The 18542-nt window shown below is 35.2% G+C and overlaps 2 protein-coding genes across 9 annotated transcripts; one reads left to right on the top strand and one right to left on the bottom strand.

Moving 5' to 3' along the window:
• Positions 1-104: 104 nt before the first annotated feature.
• LOC18100681 (peptidyl-prolyl cis-trans isomerase CYP95) lies at positions 105-7445 on the bottom strand. Of its 6 annotated transcripts, XM_024603281.2 has the most exons (15): positions 7308-7444; positions 6669-6797; positions 6504-6558; positions 6178-6266; positions 6007-6056; positions 5866-5890; positions 4845-4883; positions 3782-3899; positions 3540-3667; positions 3025-3337; positions 2693-2805; positions 2126-2336; positions 1120-2037; positions 917-985; positions 105-710 (listed from the first exon to the last, which is right to left on the bottom strand). In XM_024603281.2, exons 8-15 carry the CDS (start codon positions 3853-3855, stop codon positions 386-388), a joined length of 2151 nt encoding a protein of 716 aa, XP_024459049.2. In that variant the 5' UTR covers positions 3856-3899; positions 4845-4883; positions 5866-5890; positions 6007-6056; positions 6178-6266; positions 6504-6558; positions 6669-6797; positions 7308-7444; the 3' UTR covers positions 105-385. The 6 variants fall into 6 exon arrangements, with proteins under 6 accessions (XP_024459049.2, XP_024459047.2, XP_024459044.2 ...); XM_024603279.2 differs by lacking the exon at positions 6007-6056 and having other exon boundaries at positions 1120-2025; positions 7308-7445; XM_024603276.2 differs by lacking the exon at positions 6007-6056.
• A 2388-nt stretch (positions 7446-9833) lies between these two features.
• Positions 9834-16377, top strand: LOC7495763 (tRNA (cytosine(38)-C(5))-methyltransferase 2). 3 transcript variants are annotated; one of them, XM_052453505.1, is made up of 10 exons: positions 9834-10026; positions 10119-10229; positions 10686-10779; positions 10881-10999; positions 11087-11209; positions 11979-12309; positions 12407-12501; positions 12950-13015; positions 13129-13157; positions 15661-16377. In XM_052453505.1, the coding sequence occupies exons 1-10, from the start codon at positions 9943-9945 to the stop codon at positions 15737-15739; spliced, it is 1131 nt and encodes a 376-aa protein (XP_052309465.1). In that variant the 5' UTR covers positions 9834-9942; the 3' UTR covers positions 15740-16377. The 3 variants fall into 3 exon arrangements, with proteins under 3 accessions (XP_052309465.1, XP_052309466.1, XP_024458813.1); XM_024603045.2 differs by having other exon boundaries at positions 9837-10026; positions 13093-13157; XM_052453506.1 differs by lacking the exons at positions 10686-10779; positions 10881-10999 and having other exon boundaries at positions 9835-10026; positions 13093-13157.
• Positions 16378-18542: the final 2165 nt, after the last annotated feature.

Below are 18542 nucleotides of genomic sequence, written 5' to 3'. Positions count from 1 at the left end.
GCAAAAATTCCAGCTTCGGAAACAAAGTCTCCAACCCATGGCACATAAATTATCTCCCACCTCCACTTCTACCCAACTTTCAGCAAGTAAACACAAGGAAAGAGTAAGGACAACCAGCAGCAGCTTGATTCTAGGTTCCTTATAAGATAAATTATTACTCTATATCCTTGCAACACGCCAAAGATAAATCTAAACCACGCTACGAAAATTATGTGACTACATTATCTGCCCCGGTAAAAAAAAACAGCAATTTAGGTCCAGTTGGAAGGGGAGGGAAAAAACAAGACCCTAGTTCATCGTCAAACACAGCTTCTCAAAATGAAGGATACATAGCTCAAGCTTGTCCTGACCAAGGATATCATCAACATCACGTCTTTCACCCAGTTCACCTTTGACTAGAGTCGGGAGAACCATCATCATACGACACCAGACCCTTCTTCCCACCGGGACTCCTTGATGATGACCTTGATCTGTCTTTGCTGAGTCGCTTTGGCGACTGGGAATCCAATGAAGATCGTGATTTTGATGGACTCCGGCTGCTAGACGGCGACCTCTGCCTTGCAACTCGTGGAGACAGACGAGACTTGGACACATCAACTGGGGAACGACTGCGAACAGGGCTGCCACTGCGGCTATAATGACGATTACGATAACGAGGGCTGCGTGATACAGATGGGCTTCGTGTACGGCTTCTCCTCCCTCTATATCTGCTAACAGTGTCAAAGAGAGAAACTAAGATAGCAAGACAGAAAAATGCACAAGTATAAATAAAGTACTTCCAGAACTAAGTTCTTTGGAATCATCCCATTAAACAAGAGGAAGGCACTTCCAACTTCCATGTAAACTGTATTTCCAGCATCACTATACAATCCAATAAGAAATGAAATTAGCCAAAAAAACAAAGTAGATCACAGACCTTGGTGGAGTTCTTCCTCTTGGTGGACTTCTAAAACGCCTAGGAGAATACCTTCGGTAACTGGAATATCTAGAAACATATCATAAAAGTGACAATTGTCATTTCAGAAAATACATCATGTAGTTGAACAGGATAGCTCACAAGATTTAAACAAATCAGACAGAAGGTGAGCAGAAATCAAAGGATGTTGGCTTGCCAGGTACCTATCACGCCCGCTATAACGGAAGGATCTCACAGGAGAACGCTTTGGAGAGGGAGTTCTGTATCTCCGAGCATAAGCATATCGTTGACTGAAACCTCTTCCCCTCCTGATGCGCTTGGGAGACCCATCCGGGGAAACACTTCTTGACAAACTTCTTCGATCAGGAAACCTTGCCCTACGTGTGCTAGGGCTCCTTGAGTAGCTGCGACGATTATTCCTGCTTGGTGCCCTAATTGGACTCCTGCTAACACTTCTCCTTGAAGGAGCCCTACCAGAGCTTCTACTAATGCTTCTCCGAGAAGATCTAACCGGGCTTCTGCTGACGCTTCTCCTGGAAGATCTAACCGGGCTTCTGCTGACGCTCCTCCTGGAAGATCGAACCGGGCTTCTACTGACGCTCCTCCTGGAAGATCGAACCGGGCTTCTGCTTATGCTTCTCCGAGATCTAACTGGGCTTCTGCTAATGCTTCTCCGGGAAGATCGAACCAGGCTTCTGCTTATGCTCCTCCTAGAATCTCTTAAAGGACTTCTGCTAATTGACTTCTTCAATGATCGAGACAGAGATCTCACTGGGCTCCTGCTTTGGCTTCTTCGAGGAAGTGCTCTCACAGGGCTCCTGCTAAAACTTCTTGGAGACCGAGATCTCACCGGGCTCGTGCTTATGCTTCTAGCCTTCTTGGTCCTCACAGGACTTCTGCTGAAACTTCTAGCTGGGCTCTGGCTGCTGCCACTTCTAACAGGACTCCTGCTGATACTCCTCTGTGAGACACGAGGATGGCTTCTACTAGCACTGCGACTCCTGCTTACGCTTCTCTTTGGACTAACATCTGGGCTCTTGCTCAGGCTCCTCCTGGGACTAATACTCATACTCTTACTCGTGGTCCTCTTGGGACTCATGCTTTGGCTCCTGCTCTGGCTCCTGCTCATCAACTTACAATAAAATACAGACCTGGAAGAATCTGAAAGCATAAAGAATAACTGAGGTGTGACAAGAATGGAAAGTAGACCTGGATTTTACTGGGTGATCATCTCTGATATCGGGTTCTCTATCTTCGCTTCCATAGGATTTAGCATCTGCCCCCATGCCATTACTTCGTCGAGATCCATTTTCCTTGGGGAATTCACCATCTTCCTTTTCAAGTATATCAGGTTCCTCCCTCTTTTTACAAGGAAGGGAGGCAACTTCTTCCTCCAAAACCACAGGAGACTGACCCTCAGCTGCACAACATTACACAAAGCAAGTAGTCCAATATTTGTTAAATGCAGAATACATGACCATCACAGGAGAATGGCCATGATGCCAAACTTAAACAGAATACAAATGAAGGCAGCAATTCAAGAGAAAACAAAGTTCACTCCACTTCCAACATTGTTAGCATCAGATATACAAGCGTCAAATTAATAGCTAATTTTAAAAAGAACCAGTACAGTCAATATGCACTATGCAGATAACACATACACAACATGCATCAAAATAAAGAAGCAAGAGAAATCAAATGAACTTTTCCGAACATTCTGCAGTGATTTTGGAGCTGTGCAAAAAACTTGGATAGAATCACTTCAAGATGCAGTACCAGTTTTCTGAGAAGGGTCTCTACACTTCCTCTCTTTTGCTTGAGCATTAAGAGCATCGTCATCAGAGCTGGTTTCACTCTCACTCTCACCATCTGTGAGACTATCTGATGATCTAAGAGACGAAAGAATGTGAGGTTATTAAAAACCAAAGATCAACTTATTTCTTTCTGGCAGAGGCGGGAAGAGGGGTAATCAAAGCAGTTTGGAATCATTCCTTGTTAATGGCAGAAATCTTGAATCTAAGAAGTTAACTCCCATAAAAACATTAAAGTAACATTGACACAGATTTCTTTCGATGGGTTAAGTTAAGAAATCATGGCAATGCAGCTACCTTCTTGTTCTACGTTTGGATCGCTTGTCACGTCTCTTTCGCCTCTTTTCACGTCTCTTGTCTCGTTTTTTTCCACGTCTATGTTTGTCTCGTTTAGAAGTTCTCTTTCTCTTCTTGCGCCTATCTTCACTTGAAGAACTAATGTCAGATGATGAGGACAAAAGGGAGTCAGAATCACTATCAGATTCCGTTGATTCCATATCAGAATCAGATGAACTCTCCGAGTCGGACAGGTAGTTTCTCCTCCTCCTCTTTCTGTCTCTAGAAGATTTCTTGTGCTTTTCCACTTTCAGTTTATTTACTTTCTTTTTGTCTGCAGAAAAAATGACATTGAAAGTAAAACTTGTGAAAAAACAGTCGCACATCATGTTAAATAAAATGGATAACACAGAAAGAGCAGGAAACAAGAAAGAAAGTATTCCTTAGACACTCATCAGATCTCTAAAAACCAAATAAAACAGGCCCAGCAACAAAGTCACACATATTGTCACACATGTTGACTATAAATTTCTTACCCTCTATAAATTCACCACAGTTGATTATTTTCACTGTTACAGTGGGTCTCCCTTCTTCATCACCCACATCTTCAATATTCTTCAGTACTTTATCTCCTTGCACAAGCTTCCCAAAGGCTACATACTTCCTGTCATATAAAATCCACAAGCACTGTAAATCATAGAAGTTATGACACATCAAACAGGGAGTGAAAATAAGGGTATCAACTTCGAAGAATTGACATGCTTCCTAAGTAACAAACCTGTCAAGATGATGATTTGCCCTGAAGGTAATAATAAATTGAGAGCCTAAAGCATCACGATCGGCAATTGACATGGACAGAAGACCCGGTTCATCATGTTTTAGCTTTGGAGACTCGTCTGCAATAGCGCCACAAAAACCACTTGTTACCACATTGAAATGAGTATCACTTTAACTTGCTGCATGAATGTAGCAACCCAGAAAATCAAGATAAAATTATAATGCAAGTCCCATAGACAATGCAAGACTGGTAGATCCCAGGCTGCTCAATGGCACTGGGGACCAAACATGAATGCGGTGAAATTATTGCACCAAGTGCAAAGCAGAATCTGAGTTCTCACATTTCAGCACTCTAAACAAACATCAAACTGCTTCGGTCATTGTTATAGGAAGTTAGGAACAATAAACTGGGGTTGAGTGTATGATATGTCCAAAAAAAAAATTCAGCCTGCCAAATAACAGTGCCAGCTTTAATATTTGCACTATTTCATTAGAATTGTTTCTAAGAGGGGGTGTTATCCTTAAGAGACAGAGAAGCAAAGCATAGTTTTGCTATCTGAAACAAATCTTCAAATTCAGACCCTTCATTGCCTCTAAAATAAGACACAAAGAAAAACCAAAAACTCCAAAGTTGTAGGCACAAAGATATATGATAAGCTAGCATAAAAAAAGTACCTATAAAACGTGATTCAGAAACATTTGGACCTTGGGGGCAAGCCGTTCATACATTTTAAGACATGCCATTTGACATTCAGTATACCCCCATTGAGGACACCTTTAACCTATAGTTAAAAGGCCAATGATACTGCCACTCCATAATTGATAATGACACTCCAGTCAGTACCACAATTACAAGTTTAAATGACTTTGTTGAGCTGAGTGATATTATAACAATATGGATTGGCATTATCAACACCCCTTGTCAAAGTGTATGCACAAATGATAATTTCATTTCTATTGGCATGATGCATATAATACACAATTTCTCAATTGTACTCACAAAATTTATAACATTAACCTCACAACAGGAATCAACATGAACATAAGATTTCAAGTATTCTCACCTGGAAACTTGCCCCCATATATGCTCTCCCCAAAGGTCCCTGCATGAGAGGAAAACAAAATAGTTAAGAATTTGAAGAGCAAAAACATTTCAGGATGTTCTATCCCCTGAAAATCTAAACTCATGTTTCATTCTGATTGCTTGTTTATCTTGCATAAAAGCTTAAACACGTTAATTATAAGAGAACTTTGATTTCAGACAATGTATTAGGGGCAAATCATAGGAGTTATGTTATAGACCATAGTATCATCCCTAGGCCAAAACTTACTGTCTTACAATTGGTAATCACTACAACAAACAAGATTTTACATCTTTAAATCTATAAAATATTATAAATTTCAGAAAAAATTCTATCAATCTACCCTCATACTTTGGACCTACCCTTCAAACTACCCTCTAAACTATCAATTGCATCCATGATACATCTAGGGCATAGAGGAAATATCCATACAGACTTCTATTAGAGAAGTTTATTAAATTCTACCATCCCAATCTCAATTCCAACAGAGACGTGGAAATGGAGATTTGAGTTTTTGAGATAGAAAGGTTTTTTATCCAAGAATAAAACAGAAACTGACAGAAACCCATTTAGATTAAACAATCAAGTGGCTAAAGAAAAACTTTCTCACCCAATGCATGTGGCAGAGCCCCTTTATTAAAGGCAACTAAACCAATTAATTATCAGGGAAGAAGCACGTACAGGACACAAAACCAAGTTTAACAGATTTCACTAGCAAAAGTTCATCATTGCGATTTTATGGCGGTTCAAGTGTAAAATAGATGCAATTAAAAGTTCCATGATTAATTGGAGATTAGCTTCTAAGTATAAGGGCAAATTGGTTGATTTTCCCTAGATTTGAAGGAAAAAAAATTAAGGGGTAGCAGAAATTCTATAATTAGATGAATAACTTAAGAATTGTTAAAACAATTAAGGTTATAATTTCAAATTCATGCATCATGAAAAATCATAAACTGCATGAAACAAAAAAAAAAGATTAATGGCCAGAAAAAGAATTACATACCATCTCGTTTCAAAATATCACCACCCTGCAAGATTAACACAAGATCTTAGTCCACCAATTAGCAAAACTATTTTTACAAAATGGGGTGGGCATGGTGAAGCATAGTAAAATTTTGAGGATGGACAACTCAGTAAGTACAACCTTAAAACTACATCACAAGAAATGCAGTCGTGACCATCAGCCCTGTAATCCTACAGCATAAACAAGGGTAACTGACTAAAAGATGGACCACCTCTAGGCCATGTTCAAACAAGAAAACTAATCAAACCTATGTAAGAAAAACCTAGATGTACACCAGACAGACCAACAAACCTGAGCCATGGAACCTTTAATGATGCGATGGAAAAAGGATCCCTTGTAGTGCAATGGTCTTTGAGATTTAGGACCAATTCCTTTTTCCCCTGAGTGTAAAGATTGAAAACATCAGAAAAGCAACAAACGAATACAAACTTCAATTTCTAAAATCTACTGAACCAACCTTCAAATACAAACTAAAAACCACAATAGCTGAAAAGAAGGTATTCCCATCCAGATCAAGATGAAAAACCATCAATTGAGGATAAATAAATGATACACGAGACAGCACTACCATCACAAGACAAGTCATTACAAAGACTACTATAGCATGTAACTATTACCTGTACACAGAGCACGGAAATTTTCTACAGTCTTGGGAGCAATATCCAAGAAAAGCTGCAGAACAAAAAATCATGGACAAATTAATAAAAATGCAAGAACAACACTCAACGTACAGGTATTTCATCATCCATCCTACAAGGTTGAAACTTGAAACATGATGATACCTCAAAAACCATTCTCTCCTTAGGATCGCCATCAATACACACGTCCATAAAAACCAACGGGTTCTTCTTCGCCATCTTCTTCTCCATAACTTACTAGTATCACAAACTCAAGCCACCATAACCAATAACCTGATACCCAAGTAACACATTACCATCTTTACAAAAAAACATTGAGTTAAGCCCACATCGACCGTTCCAGTAGATCTAGAGTCAATTTTAACAATAAACAAAACCCGCCAGAAATTCATCATCCTGGAACCAAAACAGTAGCTCCATTCTCTACAACCTTAACTAATTTACATCAAAAAAAAATCTCAACAAAGCAAGTACTCGTGCAAAACTCTAATTAGCCAAAAAAAAAACCTTAAACCCTAGCTAGATGCCCGCAAATTAGGAGTGGAAAAAAAAAAAGACAATACCTAAAAAAAAATCATATCTAAGAAATCACTAATTATAAAATCTACCAAAAAAACAACAAAAATTAAATAAAAAAAATCACGGCTCAAAATTTGACAGGGCGTGTTAGATCAGACAAGGGAATTAGAAGATGGAGTAAAAAAACAAGGGGAATAAATATAAAAATCATAATAAAAATAAATAGAGAGAAATGAAAACGAAAGCTAGGGTTTTATTATTTACCTGAGAGACGCAGAGCCACAGAAACAGTGAGTGTGAAGAGATGAGATTATAAAAACAAGAGCGAGGAGCTGCTACTAAACAAGGAGAGACTAGCTCCTTCTAATTACTTGCTAAATTACAGTGTTACCCTCGGGGTTTATTGAGTTTCGTGTCTTAAATGGCGCTTGCTTTTTAAAATGACGGATTTGTCCCCGACCAAGTGGGTGATGTCTCTGTTCGTTTTTTATATATAGGTTTTAACCATAGAGTTAAGGTAATTGAGCATAATTATTACACTAAAAAAAAAAAAAAATTCCGATTCCACGAAGAAGGACCCAAGAAGTTGAAGAAGTTTTCTTTTGAAGCTTTTCTTGTTTTTTCTTTTTCTTCCCTTTGCCCTTAGAATATCTGCTAGTACTGTATTTTTTTTTAAAAGGCCTGGCTTGCCTGGGCCAGCCCAGTCAATTGCAGGTACAGCAGAAGAGCAATCAAGTCCATTATAAGTTATAAAAGCCCATAATCCATCAAAGTTTTCTTAGGACTTCGGACCATAGTTATTAAACCCGGCCCGGGGTTGACCCGGCCAAGGGGCCAGGACCCGGGTTTTATGGGTCAACCCGGGTCAACCCAGATTAACCCGAAAAAATTTAAAAAAATTAAAATTTTAATATTTCATATGAAAAAATCCATGTAAATATAGATTATACATATTATGAAGTTTAAAAAAATATTTTAAAAAAAAATTATCTCACATTAAAAAAATATTATGTTAAACTTTTAAATTAAAGTATTTAAACTAAAAAAGTTTTTTATCTCACATTGAAAAAACATAACTTTTTCCTTTGAAACACAAAGTATATATACTAATGGGTTTTGAATCCCACATTAAAAAAACATAACTTTTTTCATGGTAATATAGAGTATGTATATGAAATGGTTTCAAATCCCACATTGAAAATATAATATGTTATCTTTTTAAGTTGAAGTATTTAAACCAAAAGGTTTTTTATCCCACATTGACAAAACATGATTTTTTTCTTGAGAACATAGAGTATATATATTAATGGGTTTCAAATCCCACATTGAAAAAATATGGTTTTTTTCATGGGAACATAGAGTATATATATGAAAGGGCTTCAAATCCCACATTGAAAAGATATTATGTTATCCTTTTAAGTTGAAGTATTTAAACCAAAAGGTTTTTTATCCCACATTGAAAAAACATGGTTTTTTTCATGGGAACATAGAGTATATATATAAAAGGGCTTCAAATCTCACATTGAAAATATACTATGTTATCTTTTAAGTTGAAGTATTTAAACCAAAAGGTTTTTTATCCCACATTGAAAAAACATGAATTTTTTCTTGGGAACATATAGTATATATACTAATGGATTTCAAATCCCACATTTGAAAAAAAAAAACCGGGTCTCGTTCGGGTTCGCTCGGGTCGACCCACCGGGTCGCCCGGGTTTGGCTGAGTTGTTGCCACAGCCGGTCTTTTATTAAACCCGGACCGGTCCAGCCACCGGGTCGACCTGCCGGGCCGGGTTTAATAACAGTGCTTTGGACATATTTGGATTGTTACATTGGCTATGATTTAAAATGTTTTTTATTTAAAATATATTAATATAATATTTTTTTAATTTTTAAAAATATTTTTGATATTAGTGTATTAAAATGATAAAAAATACTAAAATTATATTAATTTTAAATAAAAAAAATCAAATTTTTTGAACGGGCCCTTCATCAGTATCAGTAACTTGTGTGTATCAACAACTTTCTCTGTGTCTCATTGTCACAGCCCAGCATCTTAGCTTGACAAGACTTCATTTGAGAGAAGCAGAGAACAGGTTAAAATGTAAATGGGGGAATGCTCATTGTGTACGTTATCAGGGTTGGTTCACAAATTTTTTTTTTTTTTAATTAAGCCCTTGGGAATTTAATTACCTGCATGTACCCGCGCTACACCCTGGTTCTATTTATTTATTTATTTTGCATTAAAAATAATATTCAAAGTAGTGCAAACATGTTTTTAAAAAGAAAAAACATATGGGACTCAAGTTATACCTGGAATGGGTCAAAACAATTGATTTTATTTTAATTAGGTTATAAAAAAATAGATAATGACAATAAATATATCTTAAAAATAAATTGACAAGTATTTTTGTAAAATAAAATAAATGATATAGTTCAATTTCCAGTTTATTAAATCATAAAATTAAAAAAAACAAGTAAAAAAAACAATGTCAACGTGCATTAACTTTTCAAGCACATGACTTGGGATATTAGATTGAAAGCACGCTGTCTAGAAAAAACACGAAAATCAATTCTTGACCAATTAATTTTCAAAGGATTAACCTGAAAAAAAATATTAATTACACAAAATGATTCTAAAAAAATAACAATTAAAATAATAAAGATCATAATTTAAATACAAAATAATTTTTTTTTTTTTGAAAAGTGAAATTAAAAAAAAATTAATTGAACATGATGGGAAAAAAATAAAGTGGCATTATGCTAGTGGACTTGTCCAAAACGGCGAGTCTTGAAACTCTCGCAAAATGCACTTTTCAGCCTCCTTAAAACCCCAAAACCCATTCTGGATTTCTAACTCAAAACGTCAACTTGAATCATAGAAAGAAAGAAAGAATCAATGGAGGAGAAGAAGGGTCTTCTACCCAAAAAAGAAGAAGAGCCATGGCGAGTCCTGGAATTCTACAGTGGTATTGGTGGCATGGTAATTAACCCAACGCCCTCAACACCCGCCCTCATATCTACTTACACATGCTTGCATCACTAAGTAATGTTTTTTTTTTTGTGTTTTGTTAGAGATATTCACTTATGAAGGCTGGTGTCAATGCAAAAGTAGTGGAAGCTTTTGACATAAATGACAAAGCTAATGATGTTTATGAATACAATTTTGGCCACCGTCCTTATCAGGTTTGAGCTTTGAGTTCTTTATTCTGTAGTGCTGTTGAATTCTGAATGCGTTGGCATCTTAGTTCTTGTAAATTTGAGTTTTGTGGTGATTTTTTGATCTAGAAGCTCTAAAAATGGATTTTATCAATTACCCATTTTGCTAATAATTGCTATATGGGCATTAAGCTCCTGAAACAAGAATCTTGATCTTGTTATTCTGAGTTGCTGTGATGCTTTATCACATGAGAAGCTCTAAAAAGGGTTTCTGTCCATTTCCTATTGTTTCAATATGGGCTTTGAGTTCCCCAAAGTTGGAGTCTTGGAGATTGGTTTACTGTTTGTGTGTGTGCGTGGTTGTTTGGCAACTGGCATTTAAACTGCAGTGAGTTTTAACGATATAGTCTTTGTGCTTTGAGCCTAGAATTTTGTAAAGTTCTCCTTTAGATTTTGTCTTCTTATATATTTTGGGAACTATAGGGTAATATTGAGACTCTGACGGCTGCTGATCTTGATAACTATGGGGCACACACGTGGCTTCTTTCACCACCTTGTCAACCCTACACTCGACAAGGTCAGAACTACCACTTGTTTGTGTGCTCGCACACACGTGCTTTCTTTCCATGGATTGTTTTGTGGATTTGAGGAAATGAATTAGGTTAACATATTGATTAGGTCTTCAAAAGCAATCTGGTGATGCTCGAGCGTTTTCTTTTCTCAAGATTCTTGAACTTATTCCTCATACTAAGCAACCTCCAAATATGTTGTTTGTGGAAAATGTTGTTGGATTTGAGGTTTGTTCCTGACTAGTTTGACTTAGCAGGTGGTTCACATTGTAAAACTTTCACTTATTCTTTGTGTCGTTTTCCTTTTCATTGCAGACTTCAGATACACGTGCAAAAATGATAGAGATATTAGCAAGTTCTGAATATATTACACAAGAGTTTATATTGAGCCCACTGCAGTTTGGTGTGCCTTATTCCAGGCCACGTTATTTTTGCTTGGTAAGCTCCTCTCTATCGCTACTCATGGACACATACAAACTATTATTTCACTTGGATTTTTATAGATTTCTGCTTCAGTATATCACTATGCTGTCTTCCCACCATGCAAGTTCAAGAATGTGATCTTGGACACATACGAATCATTGGAATTCATGAACTTAAGTTGGGTCTGAGATTGAATCTAGGACAGCTTTTTTTGAGATCTCGAAAACCAATATTTGCATAAGATAGATCATAAATGGTAAAATCATACCCATGGAAGCATACAAGCTGTTATTTTACTGGGATCTTTATAGATTCCTGCTTCAATAAATCATTTTTCTGTTGTCCCATGATACATGTTAAAGAATGTAATAAACGACTGCTATTCTTGAACTAGAAGTTGAGATTGAATCTAGGACGACAACTTGCTTGAGATCTTGAAAATCAATATTTGCATAATATCATAAATGGAAAAAATGTATTGAATCCTGAAATGCCTGTGCTAGGTTTTCATGTAAAATTTTGTATCTGTTTTACCATCTAGCATCCTTATAATATGTTTGGTAATGCAAAGTATGATATTTATTTTCATCATGTAAATAAACAGTCCTATCTGAGCTTTGTGGCTTTTTATAGCAAAATCGACTGAAGTGGCGAGAAATAAATATGGTTGAAATATGTCATATTTGAATGCCTCCTGTACTATTTTTACAAATTAAGTTCTTAGAGGAAGTCCATTTGTACTAATAATATCCATAACTGCCACTTGTATTCATTAACTGCACAGGCAAAAAGAAAGCCTTTATCATTTCACCACGAAGTCTGCAATAACAAATTGCTTTGGTCTCCCAGTCCATTGTTCGAGCATAATGAAAATAATGTAACAGATGGATGGGACCAACCACCAGTGAATTGGGATACTTTGATCCATTCTTGTGAGCCAGTTGAGAGGTTTCTTGAGTTCAAGAGCTCCAGCAACCGAGTAACTGGAGGAACTGGAACTGATGTTTCAGCGGATTGTTCTGGAGCTTTGGAGAACATCGATGAAAGAAATCTTAATACAATGTCCCAGTATATTGTTCCATTAAGCTTGATTGAGAGGTGGGAAAGTGCAATGGGTATCCTTGTTATTTTTGCTGCTTTGTATTTTCTGCACTTCAAATTTACCCCATCTATCCTCTTCGTTATCTGAAAGTATTCCTAAAAAGAGTTTAGACATTGTCTATCCGGATTCGAAGCGATGCTGTTGTTTTACTAAGAGTTATTATAGATACGTGAAAGGCACTGGATCCCTCTTGGCTACTATCCAGGTATGATTTCATTTCAAACTTTCAGATATATGGCCCTGCAGCTGGGAATTTCCCCCCCTTTTTTTGGTTGAGCTATTAGTTGTTAATTCCAGTTGTGCTTTTATTTCAAGAACTCATGCTCAATTGCTTTCAATCATCCTAAGCACTCCATTCAACATATTAGATTGGATCTGCTGCAAGGTCCTCTCATGTGGATTTAGTGCCAAACACAATATCTCGGTATCTATTGAGTTATATAACATCACTTTTGCTGGTCATGTGGACCCGGCCAAATTTGTTTGACAAAACCAGTTAGTTGCCTATTTTTCAATTTGATAATTCATAATAGTTCAATGTATGGTTATATTAAGTGCCGTGGAAATCCTTTTACAATATTCCTGATATTTTAAATTGTGTTTAATACCGTGTCCTTTCCTTTTTCACATGACATTTACAAATGGATATCCAGCCAAACATCAAGGGAAAAGAATCTTCGTTGAAGAAGCAAGGGCTTAGATATTTTACCCCTAGGGAAGTGAGTAGATTTTGCTTGTATCTATTTTTGTTGAACTTTTTATTTGTTTTAACTATTTTCATCATCTTTGTTATTAGGTCGCTAATTTGCATTCGTTCCCTGATGATTTTCAGTTCCCAGAGGCAATAAGCCTTAGACAATGGTATGTTTTATTTTGTCTGCATCTATTTTTGAAATGTTACAACATGCAACTGAAGCAGATCATGCATTCAGGTTTGTTTATTCAGAACGAAACCTGAATGCATTCTTTTGATTATTAAACAAAAGATTACTTGCATTCTTTTGAGTATAGAGCAGTCAAAAGCTCGAGATGATATTATACATAATGCTAAAATGTGAGGCATTTTTACTGTTCACACAAACACTATTCACCCTTTTACATTTTACTGTGTAGATTACAATAGCGCAATTTTTGAAAATTAATTTGGTCTTAGAATATTTTTTTGCACAATTAAGCTCTTTGAGACCAAATTAGAGCCTAAATGCATGTTTTTTGGGAAGAGATGGTTGGATTGAAAGAAAAGGGACTGAAGTGAAAAAAGCGGGTAACATAGGTGGCGGATTGAAAATTTCAGTAAAAAATTCATTTGAGTCCCTCATCCTTTTTTGCTAATGGGTGACCGGTCCCTTGAATTTTACAAAATTCAATTTTGGTACCGAACTTCATTTTACTTATTTTTCATTTTTTGTTGTTGGAGGAGATAGAGGAGGTCGCCAGATTTCGGCTTAGAGAAAGTGTCCGTTGGTGAGGAATCCGGCCATCAAAACTGTCGTTTTTTTGGTGTCAAATGGTTCTGTATGTTAAGATTACGTGTTTTTTTTTACCTTGAAAATACCTAAAAAATCATAGTTGAGCCAGGGAATTTTTTTTGTTTTGGGTGGATTTCGGGTTTTAGGGCGGTTTTTTACATTTTTCATGGCCGTGGATTGATTTAACAAGGTCTCTAGAGTGTTTCCTAGGTGCTTTTCCAGTCACCACAATGGTTAGATTCTGGGGATGAACAGACGACGCGTTGTCTGCTGATGCAGGCGATGCATAATTTTTTTTTATGCATGGGGCAAATGACGCGTCGTCCGTCCCATTATACTTAAAAAAAGTATAGGCCTGCGCGCGAGCCATTGCTTGATGAGGCCATGCACTAGGCCTGGCCTGATTTTTTTTAATTTTTATTTTTTAAAAAATAATGCATTGGTTGATATTTTTTTTCAAATAAATTTTGGGTTTATGTTTTAATTAGTTTGTGATGATTTTTTTTTTTATGATATTGGGTGTGTTTAGTTTTTAAAGAGGGAGGTATGATTCATTTGTGATTTTTTATTAATTTTATATAAATTAATATATTTTTTTTTAATATTTGTTTTTTATAAGATTTTTTATATGTGTAGCCTTATGTGTGTCGGTTTTTATTAGAAGTTTTATGTGTTTACAAATTTATTTTGATAGAGAAATTCATTAAATATAATAAGGTAATTATTCGTGTTGTGATGTTAAATATTTTGATCTTCATTTGTCGCTTAATTTTTTACAACATCTTCGTGATGTTTTATTTTGTGATCATATATATATATATATATATATATATATATATATATTTTTATCATGTAGTTAAATAAAAAATTGTTTTGGGAAAAAAAATAATAATCCCACTGGAGTCCATAACCCAGTTTACAGGTTTGACGTACTAGCCCGGGTTACCTGGTTCATAGGTTTGACGAGTTCACCCACTGACCAAATATTTTTTTTTGGTTTTTGGTTCATTAATTGTTTTTAATAGTTTTTTCTTGATTTTATCTTTCAATATTGGATTGATTGGTTGGGAAATAAACTGCATGATTTATTTAATTTTGCTTTTTTTAGGGTTATTACTGTCTCAAATAAGTTTTATTTTTAGGCTGGTGCTCAATTTTGTGACTATATATTTTTATCATATAATTAAAAAAAATTATTAAACTCAATGGAGTCCATGACACGGTTTGCTAGAGGATTGAGATCGATCTAATTTGTCTAAGTATTTTTTGTGAAAAAAGTTATCATCTTGAAGTTTTGTTAAAAACTAAGTCATGTTTTTATCAATTATCAAGATTGCATTTTGATTCATGAAATCAATCAATTTAATTCTGGCTAACTCTTACGCGATTTAGTTTGAAACTCGAGTTAGATAAAAAGTTAGGTAATGAGATTTTAAAATTGACCTATTAAACCAGGTTTAATAACACAACTAAATTTTTTTTCATGCTCTTAACTTTTTTTTATATATTTTAAAATATTTGTCCGGGCCAATGAACTGTTATCAACTAAAGGCTGTCTGCAAAATATTTTGCAGTCGAAATAACAAAGGACAAGCTTATAGGCTGATATAGGTTTCTTGCTGAATTGCAAGGCCACTTGCGATTTTGAATCCATTTTTCCAATTCTCATGTTTGAGACATCATCTTTTTCATTTCATATTTTGTCTCTTTCCTCTTGGAATTAAGTGTCTGTTTGGCCTTGTTTAGAACAGGTGCAGGGGTCTGCCTTGGCAGTTAATATATTTTTTTAATACAAATACCGTGCTAGACTGTTGAATCAATTTACACCCTTTGTAGAGAACATAACTATGGAACTATGTAATGCATCTAACTTAGCTTCTTTTTTTTTGTTGCAGTTATGCATTATTGGGAAACAGTTTAAGCGTAGCAGTGGTTGCGCCCTTACTCCGCTATCTATTTTCTCAACAATCATGATTTTTCAATCCAAGAGTCCTATCTACCGATTCATGGCTTTCTCTTTCAATTTCTGTACCACCCCTAATTTTCCTTGCAAGGGGTCCTAAGTTTTGTTCCCACATTTTTGGTCAGCACGGGGGTAATGAGTTAAAGAGCTTACTTATGAATGTGGATGTCTTGAGTTTTCAATGCTGAAATCAAGCATTCTGGTGGAGATGGAATTCAAGGGGCACTCCAAGCATATCCAATTTTTTTCCCTTCTCTTACTGACCATGAATCTGGAGCTGAAACAGGCTGCTTAGTGCCGAGTGTTGTATCAATTTTTACAAACACCATGCAAGGAGAAGAAGCATGGAAGGAGCTCTTTCAATAAATAGAAATATTTGTATGATCTCTGCAGGCGACGAAGTGTCTTCCCCTTCCAAGTTATTGCTGCTAATCTATTAATTAGATCACATTGCATGTACCTTAGTGCCTAATGTCTGAGATTGCTTGGTTATTTGCTTCAAGTAGCGTGTGGGTTTATGGCTTTGCCTAGCATTCACCTCTTCTTTCCCAGTTTTTAAGAGTGGTTGTATGATTAACCTGCCTCTTATTTGTGAGACTAGTGGTTTAGAAATTAAAAACAAAAAAAGAAAAAGAATTGCAACTTTGAATTGGCTTGCTAGTTTGCTTTGAGTTGGCTCTACCTTATTTGACAGGGTTGACTGGACTGGGGATGCCATTGTTGCTGGACATGGAGCTTGTTTTACAACTAAACAAGGTCTCCAGACTGGTTTAGCCATTGAATAGATTCGATGAGGATCCTTGGTGCTTTTATCTGCTGGCCTCAAAGTGATTGATTCTGGTCCAGGTTAGCATTGTTTTGTTGAGCTTAATGTGGCATGTTTCGTTGTTTGATATGACATGAATGCTGTTAACTGGGTTGACAAGGCTTCTCGTGTTTTTAGGGCTAGTTTGCATCTATTGTTAGGAAAGCATCACTTTAGCGGTCAGGCAAACTCTCTATTTTCTCTAGGTGTAAAGAATTCAGGACAGACGCTGGAGCTGCATAAAACAGTGATCCAAGCTCAAATTCACCTGTGATTGATAACGACTATACGCTTTACATCTTTGCAAATATTAAGACAGCTACCTTTGAATCTTCATGGATTGAATAAGAATCACAGCATCAGGAGCATTGAATAATACCTGTAGAATTGCGAGATGGTTATTGTTATGGTGTGGATGCTAAGTAAAAAAAATCATTCGAAATTATACACAACAAGACAATCTTAGAGAAAGGAGACATCACGAAAAGGCCATGCTTTCGGTTTTTTTTTTAATTAATATTTTATTGTGTTTTTTTTTATTTATTTTGATGTCTTAATTCTGAAAAATAAATAAATATAAATAAATATTATTTTAATGAATTTTCAAATAAAAAACAATTTCTATCATAATCCCAAACATTCCAAGCACACTCTAGAAATATGATTGAATAATAAAAAAAAATTGTCATGACACTGAATAATAATATTGTTCTGCCTTCTAATCTTATGTACCAAATACAAAATAATAAATATAATAATATTATTTTAATGAATTTTCAAATAAAAAACAATTTCTATCATAATCCCAAACATTCCAAGCACACTCTAGAAATATGATTGAATAATAAAAAAAAATTGTCATGACACTGAATAATAATATTGTTCTGCCTTCTAATCTTATGTACCAAATACAAAATAATAATAAAAAAATTGGAATGTGAGAGGATGAACACATAGATCATGATAGAATTGAACTAAACTTAATTTCTGTCATGTCTTATATTTACATTAACATAAGATGAAATTGTTATGTCTTGTCCGATCCCATATACCTAATGTTGCCTTAAATAATTTTCATACGAATTAGAAAGCATGAGAACTATACTAAAGTTGAGTAAAAATTGATTTTTGATGAGTTAACCTACCCCTTTGGAGCATGGACAATGCTTGCATAGCTATAAAATTTGTTCCGAAGATTGATTTGGAGCAGGTCCGAGTTATAGAGGATTTATTTTTATTTATTTATTTAAGAAAGGATCAAATCACCTCGTTCTGTCCATTGTTTTTAATACAAAATTATCTTGATTATCTTATAGTTTAATTTAATTTTTTTTTATTTTACCTCTATTCTTTTAAAAATTAAAATTAAAATTCCATAGTGTATAGGTTAAAAACATTTTAAATTCTCGATCACTAAAAAAAAAGCCAACAATAAAAATCAAATTAAAATGTCATTATATTATAATTAATAATCAAGAGATCCCTTGTAATGTTAAAATTATAAAATTACCATACAATTGAAATTATTTTTGGTGTTTAAATTTAAATTGTCATGACTAAATCATTGTCATTTTTATTTTGGATTTTTATGAAACATATAGCTTAACATGTTTAAAAGTCACTTTATACCACCAAAAATCACTGTCTAGACAACCACACCACATCCTACAACACGATGTTGTGATAATAATTATTTTTAAAATGTATTTTTCAGAAATGTATTAATTTTTTTTATTTTTTTAAATTTATTTTTTATATTAGAATATCAAAATAATACAAAAACACAAATCAATTAAATCTCTATCAAACACAACACAGCTAACACAGCGTTGCTAAACAGGTTTTAAATCACTGGGCAACCTATTTTTTTAACTAGATTAATTTAAATCACTCATATTTTTTTAACTTGAACCGGTATTCATTCCCGGGTTAATCTATCGGGCGGGTTGGGTTTCATGACTAAGTTAGCAGGAGTATTTCAGGGCCCTCTCCATTGAAAAGTGGTGCTA

Source organism: Populus trichocarpa, chromosome 6 (genome assembly GCF_000002775.5).
Source record: "Populus trichocarpa isolate Nisqually-1 chromosome 6, P.trichocarpa_v4.1, whole genome shotgun sequence".
In the NCBI taxonomy this organism is placed as follows: domain Eukaryota; kingdom Viridiplantae; phylum Streptophyta; class Magnoliopsida; order Malpighiales; family Salicaceae; genus Populus; species Populus trichocarpa.
This window is presented reverse-complemented; position numbering and strand designations above follow the sequence as displayed.

What these genes read in the sequence shown, in the direction of transcription:
- LOC18100681 (XM_024603276.2), bottom strand. Translation starts at nt 6,755, where the DNA reads ATGGAGAAGAAGATGGCGAAGAAGAACCCGTTGGTTTTTATGGACGTG. An exon ending in ATATGGGGGCAAGTTTCCAG is followed by an intron (nt 3,900 to 4,844) that starts GTGAGAATACTT and finishes GCGCTATTGCAG; the next exon opens with ACGAGTCTCCAAAGCTAAAA. An exon ending in AGAGGAAGAACTCCACCAAG is followed by an intron (nt 711 to 916) that starts GTCTGTGATCTA and finishes TGACACTGTTAG; the next exon opens with CAGATATAGAGGGAGGAGAA.
- LOC7495763 (XM_024603045.2), top strand. Translation starts at nt 9,943, where the DNA reads ATGGAGGAGAAGAAGGGTCTTCTACCCAAAAAAGAAGAAGAGCCATGG. An exon ending in GGCCACGTTATTTTTGCTTG is followed by an intron (nt 11,210 to 11,978) that starts GTAAGCTCCTCT and finishes TTAACTGCACAG; the next exon opens with GCAAAAAGAAAGCCTTTATC. An exon ending in GATATTTTACCCCTAGGGAA is followed by an intron (nt 13,016 to 13,092) that starts GTGAGTAGATTT and finishes CTTTGTTATTAG; the next exon opens with GTCGCTAATTTGCATTCGTT.